This window comes from Phocoena phocoena, chromosome 1, assembly GCF_963924675.1.
Source record: "Phocoena phocoena chromosome 1, mPhoPho1.1, whole genome shotgun sequence".
Lineage (NCBI taxonomy): Eukaryota > Metazoa > Chordata > Mammalia > Artiodactyla > Phocoenidae > Phocoena > Phocoena phocoena.
In genome coordinates, this window is record NC_089219.1 from 8,477,411 (window position 1) to 8,487,810 (window position 10,400).

The 10,400-nt window shown below is 58.1% G+C and overlaps 1 protein-coding gene across 1 annotated transcript; it reads right to left on the reverse strand.

Annotated features, from left to right (window-relative positions):
* Window positions 1-1,687: 1,687 nt before the first annotated feature.
* Window positions 1,688-5,896, reverse strand: SRM (spermidine synthase). Its single transcript, XM_065890908.1, has 8 exons — window positions 5,730-5,896; window positions 5,032-5,152; window positions 4,475-4,567; window positions 3,558-3,711; window positions 2,849-2,932; window positions 2,287-2,432; window positions 2,079-2,201; window positions 1,688-1,977 (listed from the first exon to the last, which is right to left on the reverse strand). Exons 1-8 carry the CDS (start codon window positions 5,894-5,896, stop codon window positions 1,957-1,959), a joined length of 909 nt encoding a protein of 302 aa, XP_065746980.1. The 3' UTR covers window positions 1,688-1,956.
* Between the last annotated feature and the right edge of the window lie 4,504 nt (window positions 5,897-10,400).

Genomic DNA, 10,400 nt, shown 5'->3' on the forward strand with positions numbered 1-10,400 from the left:
AGGACCACTGCTCTCATTTTACAGACAGGGTGACCGAGTCAGGAGTGGTGCGTAGCTCAAGTCACAGAGTTACTGTGACCCAGGTCCAGTGCCCCCAGCGCTGGGACCACCCCCCTTCCCTGCCCACCTTCATTCCCTGGGTCATCCTCACGATGGACCTTCCTGGAGCCTGGTCAGTAAGATGAGCCACGGGGAGGAGGGCCACTGAGAGTGGAGGTCCAGGCAGCTGCCCCTGCTGGGAGCCCCAGGGTGCTCCAGCTGAGCTGCAGAGGCCCACGGAGCGGAGTGGCTCCTGGGAGACCAGCTGCCTGGTAAGGCCTCGGGCATGTCACCTCATCTTGTGTGGAGTTAACAGTATCTTCCTTCCTGCCTTCCTTGTCAAGGTTAAAGGAATTCAAGCTGGTGACAGGACAGTGCTCCATAGCTGGCCATCACCAGTCCTCCTTTGCCTGGTACTTTCTTGCAGCCCAGCCAAGTCCTGACTCCGCCGGGCCTCCGCGGGAGGGGGAAGACCGGGGGGTTGGAATGGGGAGGTTAGCTTGGGATCAGACTTGCTGACCAGGGATGAACCCCAAAACATGCTCACAGACCAGGGGCTTCGTGAGGGTGGAGCACGGGAAGCCCAGAGGGGGTGGGTGACTGGCCTGAGGCCACTCGAGGAGTTGGTGGCACAGCTGGACCCCTGTTCCCACCCCTATTATGACTGCAGTCTTAGCTCCTGCCGAGTGGGGCCTCCAAGGTGGGTGCCCAGGGTAGGAGCGGGGTTGGGAGTATCCTTGAACCACGGCCAGGGTTCCCACACCCGCGCTGGCCCCCAACCTGCCAGCCGCAGTCTCCCAGGTTAACACATTCCCTGACCACGTCCCTGCCGAGGGCAGGTGTCGGGCGGGGGAGGTGATGCCGGCTTTTGCAAGGAGCAGGGGCCAATCCCCCGAGTTAGGAGGGGGCTGGAGGCCCCCTGCCCCAGCCCGCATCCAGTTGTGGTGGCTCCTGTCCCACCTCCAGACCCTCAGTCCCCGCAGCCAGCAGGACCGAGGGGCCTGCCGGTTCAGCACCTTGGAGAGGGGACAGGCACATGCCCACAGAGTCCTTGTGGAGCCGCCCACACCTGCTTTCTCAACCTTTCAACACTTGGGGGAAGCTTCTAGGAACTTATCAGAGGGCAGGCTTGCGAGGGGGGCAGGCCGGATCTGAACCCAGGTCTGTAATCTGAGCCGAGTCAAGGCCCCTGACTCGCAGGCCCAGGGAACCGGACCCCAGTCACGCTCCTCAAAGCTGCCTCTGGGGTCACATCCGCACCCACCCCAGGATGGGACCTGGCCCAGAGTCTTCTGAGGACCCTGCCGGGCAGCCCCAAGACAAAGCAAAGCCCTTGACTTTGACAACTCCCAGCCCGGGCCCCATGGGCCTATCACCACCAGCCTTGTGCAGGGCTTGGTGAAGGAATGGCTAAAGCTTCTCAGGACAGACTTGGGTCCAGTTTGATGACTGCTGCATCCCTGGGCACCACGGGGCTCAAGGGGCCGGTCCACGGTTACACAAGGAGGCAGGCCTGCCTACTCCCACGGCAGACAATTGAAGGCCAGACAGCGGGGCCAGCTCAGGGTCTGGCACACAGGGGAACCCATTAATGGCTGATGCAGCCCCTGCCTGGGCCAGTTTGAAGTCCAGGGACACACAATTCAGCATTTTGTTATAAATACACGTGTTTGGTGAGTGAGGGGCGACAGAAGGTGGGTGGTTGCTGTACACAGCTGGTATAGGCTTGGAGGCTGAACTCCACACACAGGAAGACAGACAGTCCGCCCAGCAGGGCCGGCCGGGCAGCGTTCTGGGGCCTGTAACACTCGGTTGGCGGGCGAGCCAGCGGGGGTCTTGTCCAGGGCTGGTGCGGCCCAGGTGCCCCGGAGGCTCCCTGGCCAAGGTCCTGGGCAGCATGGGCAGCGGCATGTGGGCTCAGTGCACATCATTCAGAGCCTGGTGGGACACGAGGCCTAGTCAGGAGGGTGCTGGATTGTGAGGGGCTCAAAGGGGCCCTTCAGGGAGCCCTGGGTCTCCCTGCCCCGCAGGTAGCTCACCTTCCGGGCAAACTCGGGCAGGACGAAGGCTGCCTGGTGCACGTCGGAGTTGTAGTATTTCAGCTGCATCTCTTCCACCTGCTTCTGCGTCAGCTGTTGCACGGGCTCCCGGAAGTTGGTGCTCTGGGGACAAGCGGGGGGCGTCTCAGGGGAGCGCTTTCCGCGCCCGCCCGCCCCGCTCCCGCCCCCAGGACAGCCCACAGCTCACTGGGTTCTTGCTGCACAGCATGAAGCCGATCTGGCCACTGGGGTAGGTGGGGATGGTGCAGTAGGCGTAGTCCACCACGGGGAAGAGCGACTTGCAGAAGTGCCGCATCTCCTTGATGAGGTCCAGGTGCAGCCACTGGCACTCACCTGGGGGCGGGTCAGGCAGCATCAGCACTGGGCGGGCGGCGCTCCACCCCCCCCCCCCCGCCACGGGGCTTCCCCCCCCCCACCCGGCGCTCCCCCCCCCACCCGGCGCTCCCCCCCCCCACCCGGCGCTCCACGCCCCCCCCACACCCGGCGCTCCCCCCCCCACCCGGCGCTCCACCCCCCCCCCACACCCGGCGCTCCCCCCCGCCACGGGGCTCCCCCCCGCCACACGGCGCTCCCCCCCCCACCCGGCGCTCCACCCCCCCCCCACCCGGCGCTCCACCCCCCCCCCACCCGGCGCTCCACGCCCCCCCCCCACCCGGCGCTCCCCCCCGCCCCACCCGGCGCTCCCCCCCCCCCACCCGGCGCTCCCCCCCGCCACGGGGCTTCCCCCCGCCACGGGGCGGCCCGCTCACCCTGACAGCAGAGAATGCCGTCCTCCTTGAGGGCGGTCTTCATGAGCTGGTAGTAGGACTCCTTGAACAGACTCTCAGCAGGGCCTGAGGGGAGCAGGGGATAAGGGACAAGGAACGCTCCGGCTGAGACTGCCTGAGCCTGGCTCTGGAGGCGGCAAGGGCCACTGTCACCTGACCACACAGACCCTCACAGCTGCCCAGGGGCAGAGCTGAGAACTGAAGCCAGGTCTGTGGAGTTCAGAAACCAACTACGAAGAGGGTGCTTTTGAGAGGGGCAGGGATCCAGTACCCCAGTATGAGGGGGCTCCACATTTTAATCCCATTCCTGGGGGGATGCTCATAGGCATCGCATCAGGGGAATCTCCACCCTGAGCTTTGGTTTAAGGCTAGATACCCCGCACACCCTGATGCTGGCCTGTCAGGAGCAGAGAGGAGGCTGAAGAGGAAACTAGGGCCTCAGTGGCCCAAGCCCAGAGCCCCACTCTCTTCCAGGTTCTCAACCAACTTGTGAACTTTGTGCAGTCGCCCAGTCCCCCTATTCTGCTGAGCCATGTTTGAGTGGGGAGGTGACAACTCAGAAGGGAAAAGAGCTGCACTAATTCTGGGGCCCCCTGTGTCCTCTACTCCACAACTCAGACTTGGGACACAGAGCGGGAGGCTGGCCTTCCCTCTGGGGGCTGCCAGAGGCCCCAGGCCATCCATTGCTTACCCATGGGGTCTGAGGAGTCAGTGATGATGACGTCGAAGGCGTCCTGGTTCTGCTTCATGAACTCAAAACCGTCACCCACGTGTAGGGTCAGCTTTGAGCTAGAGTAGCCAATGGCCATGCCCGGCAGGAACTTCTTAGAGACTTGAATGACATCCTGGGGAGGAGACAGGAGGGAACAGGTTGGGCCACGGGGGTTGGGGGCCCTGGAGGCAGACAGAGTTGAGTGGGACCCCCTCTCAGAGCCCGGTCACCTTGGACGAGCCACTCCCTTTGTGGAACCCCAGTTTCCACATCTGTAAAACAGAGAGCAGTCTGGTACCTCCCCAAAACTTCTCGGAGGGCTAGCTCCCGCCTGCAGCTCGGCCCACACCTCCACCACCCCTACTCCCTCTCCCCAGACACAGCCACCGCAGCTGAGTGGCTATCTTGCTATTTCAGAGGGTTAGAATTCCAGCCTCCACCGGGAGAGCCTTTCCCTGTCTCCACGTGGCCAGCTGCTTCTCATTCAGACCTCAGCATCAACCCACACCCTAGGGACCCACCTCACATTCCTTTATCAGATAACCCTTTGATACCGCCTCCTAACTAGAATATCAGCTCCAAGGAGGCAGGGACTGAACCCGGAACCTAGATGCTCACTGAAGCACACTGCTGTAAAGGGCAGGTGCGCTAGTGGCTGGAGTTCCCTGGGACTTCTATGAAGCATCAGCTCTTAGGCTTACGAAGAACTGGCACCAGTGGCACACCTACTCTGTGCCAGGTGCTTTCCTATCTGCTTTTCCTACTGAACCCTCCAATGTGTTCTTGAGACCAAGAAACAAGGCCGAGAAACGTTAAGCCACTTGCCCAAGGGTAAACAGCCAATTCAGGGAGCACTGGGACTTGAATCCAAACCCCGCCCAGCTCTGCGCACTCACCTCGTCAATCTCGCACTGGACCACCGACTCCACGGAGGAATGCTTGACCACCTCCCGCAGGACACCCCCATCCCCGCCCCCGATGATCAGCACCTGCCAGGGGAAGAGTCAGCCAGGAGCGGGGCCCTGGGCACCAGCCCCACCAAACAGGCTCCAGCAGGACTCAGTGGCTGGCCTCCCTGCCCCCCAAACTGCGCTGAGCAGACAGAACCACCTGGAACAATTTCTCCGCACCTCTGTTCCACAAGCCTCGTTACTTCACTTTCTACTAGAAAAGCTCTCCTGCCCTAGGAACCTGGCACGATGTGGCCCCCGTTCCTGGAAACTCCCTCCAGCGCAGCTCCTCCTCAAGCTCCAGGCCTCAGCCAGGCTGTCAGCCCCCAGTCCTTGTAAAATGGGTGGCTCTCCCCACTAGCCCCCTTGTCCTTGCTAGCACTTTCTCTGACAGCTGTTTGGGAAGCACCTGAGCTGAGCACTGAGCGCAGCTGGGGCCCCCAGCACTGTTCTGTGGGACCTATCACTGGCCTCACGGCTGGATGTGGGTGGGATGGGAGTACCTTGCGTGGGTTGGGGTGGCTGTAGAGAGGCAGGTTGGCAATCATCTCCTGGTAGGAGAACTCGTCCCTCTCTGTGCACTGGATGACACCGTCCAACACCAGCACGTTACCGTAGCTCTTACTGCGGGTGGGAGTGACAGTCAGGAATCTGGGTTCCCCGGGAAAGGGGCAACGTGCCCCGACTCGCCCTGGGTGAGAAGAATCTCCCCCAACCTGCAGAGGGGCTCCAGGGGTGAGTCCTAAGGGGTGACACGTGGCGAGGATCGGCGGGCAGGCCCGCTAGGTGGAGGCTGGACTCGGGGTCCCGGCTCTGACGTGTCCGAGACTGACACGTGGAGCTCGGCGCGTCGGGTCGGCGCAGACTCCGGCTCCCTCCCCGCTGAAAAGGACCGCCCGCAACGCCGGCCCCCCAGCCCAGCGAGACGGGATGCAGGGTGGGGAGGGGACTGAGGGAAGTGACGGGCCTAGTTACGAGAACTTCTGACAGTTCTGCAGGGACAGGAGCGGGCACAGACGGCCGGGGGCATCCGGAGGTAAAGGGCGCAAGACAGGGGTCCGGCAGGAAGAGGGGCGGGCTGGGCCGAGACCGGGGCAGGAGTCCCGGCGGGCTGCGTGGGGTTGGGCAGCTGGCAGCCGGCGGTCTGGGCTGAGAGCCGTCGCCAGGGCTCCGGGGCGCGGGGCCGGGCGGGCGGGGGTACCTGCGAAAGACGAGGATATCCTGGTACTGCGAGCGTCGATGGTGTAGCAGCTGCTCCACCTGCAGAGACAGGGCCTGGCCGGGCCACAGGCTGCACGTCTCGCGGAACCAGCCCTCACGGATGGCAGCGGAGCCGGAGGCAGCGGGGCCGTCAAGGCCGGGCTCCATGGCGGCGGGCGGGCGGGCGGCGCGGGGCGCGGGCCCGGGACTGCAGGCCGCGCGGAGCCGCAGCACAACGGGACCAACTCCTCCCCGCCGCCCGCGCCGCAACCTAACCCTGCCGGCGGGGCGGGGCCTGTTGCCAGGGGCGGGCCCCAAGCCCTCCAGTGGCGGCGCGAGCGCTCGGCGGCCCGGCGGTCCCGCCCCGCCGGCACTCCGAGCGCGCTCATTGGCTGCCTCGCTGGAGCGCGGCGCCCGGTGGCTGCGGCCGGCTGTCAGTCGGCGGCAGCAGGGTAGTGCGGCCTGCTTCCCGGGGCCACGTGGGGCCGGGTTAGGGGAGAAACCGACGGGCGAGGAGAGGGAGCGAGGGGTACCCGACTCCGGAGGGGAAACCTGAGCTGACATCTCGGGCTCGGCGCGGAGTGTCCGAGCGCCGGGACGTGCGGACCGCCGGCTTGAACCCTCGGGCTGGAGACTCCGGAGTGGGCGGCTACATTGTCCGGCGAAGAGTTACGTTGTTGGCGCTGGAGCGACGGAGTAGAATGTATCTCTCACCGCGTCCCTGAATTTGACTCCCTGTTGGACTTCAACAGTGTGTGTGGTTTGTCGGGGGCACAACGAGGGTTTTATTTACTTGAGAAGGACCATCACAGCCCCACGACTTAAGCTCGATTTAGCCGTTTCCCCTTAGATTCCGTGAGCCATAAGCGTATGGCTGCTGAATGAGAAAGAGTTCTTAACGAGTTTCTAAATTTACCAGCAGTGTCCCGAAAGAGGCCAACACATGCATATTCAGCACCAGAAAAGACTGGCCCCCAGTTTTTCGTTTTGGGTTTTTTTTTTTTTTTTTTTGCCAAACTAGGCCTCGCTCCTTGAAGGGTGGGTGGGTGGGGAATGTGCTTTCTGTTTTTATGAAAATGTCAAGGAACTTCTCTGAATCACATTAAGCATGCTAATTACCAAATATTAAATGCTAATTGCTCTACATGCGTCGTTCTTCTAATGCCGGGGAAGGGAGATGAAATTGGTATAAGCTACTGGTGACATTATGACAGGGATGTTTTTTGAGTCATGTTTTGCAACCTCTGCTTGGAGTTGGGAAGCCTGTGTCCTTAACCGCAGGTGAAAAACACACTGGTGTTTATCAGTTAGTGCAAGCCTCAAGCCTTACAGCAATGAGCCTTGGTTGGGTTAAACTCCTTTTAAAGGGGAAGTGAGCCAAGGCAGTAAAAGAATTGCTAGGAGGTGGCTCCCACGGAACTGTTACCCGACCCAGGGTCAGGATCACCCAGCAGATGAGATCATCAACCAATCCATCTGCTGCTACAGGCTTGATTGGGTTCAGCCGTGTACTTGGCTCATGGTGTTGACATCACAGCCTGCACATCAACACGTCTATGCCTCTGAGCTGTGACAGCCTGCTCACTTCGGTGTACCCTGAGCCAGACTGTAAGCTCCATGAGACTAGGGACGGTGCCTGTAGCTGGCAGCACTGAGTAACAGGCTGAGTGGACGTGGGAGGCCAGGATGTGGGTCCAGGCACCCGGTGGAGTCAGCTGCCTTGGCTTTCTTCCAGGCACTGCACAGCTGAGCCCAGATGGGGGCCCTGGCATTCCTGGGGCACTGCGTGGGGTGGGGGTGGGGCAGTGGAAGATCAAGTCTATCCCATCCCTCCCCCAAGTGGAACAGAGCTGCTCCAGCACGTGCATCCTGAAGCGAGGACAATAAACTACACCCTTGGCCCCTCCTGTAGAGGAGGTAAAGCTGTGGTCTCGGCTTCAAGCGCCAACAGCAAACAGGACCTCTAGGCTGGTATGTATAGCAGTAGCTCAGACCCTCCAAGTTCAAAGAAAACAGCCCTGAATACATTTCAAGCAAAAAGTTCCCCACGTGTACAGGACATAGAGCCCAGAAATGTCACCCAACTTCAGATCACAAGGAGGAAGAACTGTGGTTTTGCCATTAGTAGCCATTGTTATACAGCCCAGTTAAATCTACAACTGATAGGGAAAATCAGGATGGAAAAAACCAAGGTATCATATGAAACGTTTCTCCAAATTCAGACCAGTATGCATTTACAATTCAGTTGTAAAGCCTTACTCTCCAGTGGGTCAACTGTCCCAACCTCTTAAAGGGTAGATAGTTCATAAGAGGACAAGAGGTGGGTGAACAGCCACCGTCCAAGGCAGTGGGGCTGCCACAGAGCAGGAATGCGTTTCTGTCATTGATTAGCGCTTGGAGTCATTTTTTTTAAGCATCGAGTTCAGCCAGCTGTGGTTATGAGTGGGAATTTGGCCAGTACGTGGTGTTACTTGGTTGAAAATGCTTATGGCAAGCTTCCTAAGGACCACAAACAGCAGTGTACCTCCTGGAGCAAAGAGCCCTTCTACTCATAAATTCTCTACCTCCAAGCCCACCCGGCCCTGCCAGATCATCTTCCCAGAGCACAGGTCCTGTCACAGCCTCCACGGTTCAGAATCGCTGAGGGTTCAGAATCACTGAGCAGCTCCCGACTGACATGCGCCCCTCCATACACTGGCACATCCTTCCTGGTCCTTGGGGATCCGAGCAATCTCCCCATGACTTGATGCTTCAGGGAAACGGAACTACAGCTGTTCTCCAAACCCCCAAGGCTCTTGGCTCTATCCCATGGCTCAGTGGTCCTGGACTCTGGGGTTCCATGGGCCAAATTTCAAACACACATTTGGGTACTGACATCGGTTGCCAAGTTTTTCTTTTGCAAGACGAGACACTTAAAAAAGACCTCTACTCCTACGGTCTATGGTCTCCATCTTATTAAAAAACAAAACCAGAGACAAAACGAGCAAGGAAAGCTTCCATATACAGGACAAGGAATCATTTTACCTCTGTGAGAAACTTAATACATTGTCTCCGTTATTCATTTCACCTCTGACCAGTGGTAAGCCCACTAAACGCGGTCTGGGGCCCACTGCCTTGCTTATAGCACGTGGTCCTCAAACTTAAGCATGCATAAAAGAACCATCTGGAGAGTTCAGACCGGGTGTCCGGGCCCAGCCCTCCATCCTGATAGGGCTGGTCTGGGGTGGAGCCTGGGGATCTGCTTTTCTAACCCGCTTCCAGCCGGTCTCCATCAGAGGCCCACTCCGTAGCACTGGCTACAAGGTTCTCTGCACTTCTTCCCTTCGTCTTCCAAGTGCGACCCAGATGCACCTTTCAGGAAGCCTCCTCAGGCTGTCCTGAGTAGAATACAATTTCTTGCTTAAACACATTCCCATCTATCTTTTTTTGGCCGTGATACATGGCTTGTGGGATCTGTTCTCCAATCAGGGATTGAAGCCAGGCCACGGCAGTGAAAGCCCAGAATCCTAACCACTGGGCCACCAGGGAACCGCCCCCCCAGACCCCGCATCTCTGTTTTTCTTACCTGAGACTCTGCCATTTTTTGGCAGACAGCTCACTGTGTATCAATGTCCATTCTTTCCAAATTCTGACTATACGATGATAATACCCAGGATTTTCAGCTGGGCACTGAAATAACAACTTTCCTAGTATCCTTTGCTGTGGTCATGTGGCTAAGTTCTGGCCAATGGGAAGTGGACGTTTGCTGATCTCCCCTCCTTCCAGTTAAACAGAATGAGGAGATAGTGGTGGCACTGGGGCAGTTACCAGGCCCACAAGGTGGCAGCCCTGTGTTTGACTTGAGGACGGTAGAGCAACAAGACAGCAGCCGGAGTCAGGACCAGCAGTCGCCGCACCAGCTCTGGGCTGACTGTATTTACAGAAGAGACAGAGGAGAAACATCTTTTTGCGCAAGCACCGATCGTTTGGCTTTTCTGTCGGCTTCAACCGCTCCAGCCCTACCTTGTACAGACCCTGGCTGTCCTGGGGGCACTGCTCTGTGGCACAGCCATGTCTGGCCTGGCAGCCCTGTAGGGCTCACACGCAGTCAGCCCTCTCAATAACTCGTGGGAAAAACTTCCAAGAAAATAGGTTCCTTGCTTAAATATTTGTAAAATATTTTACAAACCGTTATTTGTAAAAAAAAAAAAACCCCAAAATAACGGTATCATTCTGTGCTTTCTTTATTTGATAGCCCATCTCAGGATTAAAATCAAACGGAATTCTGAAGAAATAATCAGACTGGGGTCACAAATTTATACAAGAAGTTCAGTATTGCCTTAAAAATATTACAAAGATAGAAATCTAAATGTTTAATAATTAAAGTGTTTAATAATAATTAAAAATGTTTAATAATTCTAAAATGAATTTTAGAATGAGAAAAGTCTCATAATATAAACTTTAAAGGTGAAAAACTATAGGGGCTTCCCTGGTGGCGCAGTGGAGAAGACTCTGTGCTCCCAATGCAGGAGGCCCGGGTTTGATCCCTGGTCAGGGAACTAGATCCCGCATGCATGCCACAGCTAAGGAGCCCTCCTGCTGCAACTAAGACCCGGCACAACCAAATAAATAAATAATAAATAAATAAATATTAAAAAAAAAAGGTGAAAGACTATAGAAATATAAAGCCGTT

Bases quoted from the DNA above. Each gene is read 5' to 3' on its own strand.
- SRM (XM_065890908.1), bottom strand. From the start codon at position 5,896: ATGGAGCCCGGCCTTGACGGCCCCGCTGCCTCCGGCTCCGCTGCCATC. The intron at 3,712-4,474 runs GTGAGTGCGCAG...TCTCCTCCCCAG, and splicing joins TCCAGTGCGAGATTGACGAG to GATGTCATTCAAGTCTCTAA. The intron at 2,433-2,848 runs GTGAGCGGGCCG...ACCCGCCCCCAG, and splicing joins CGGCATTCTCTGCTGTCAGG to GTGAGTGCCAGTGGCTGCAC.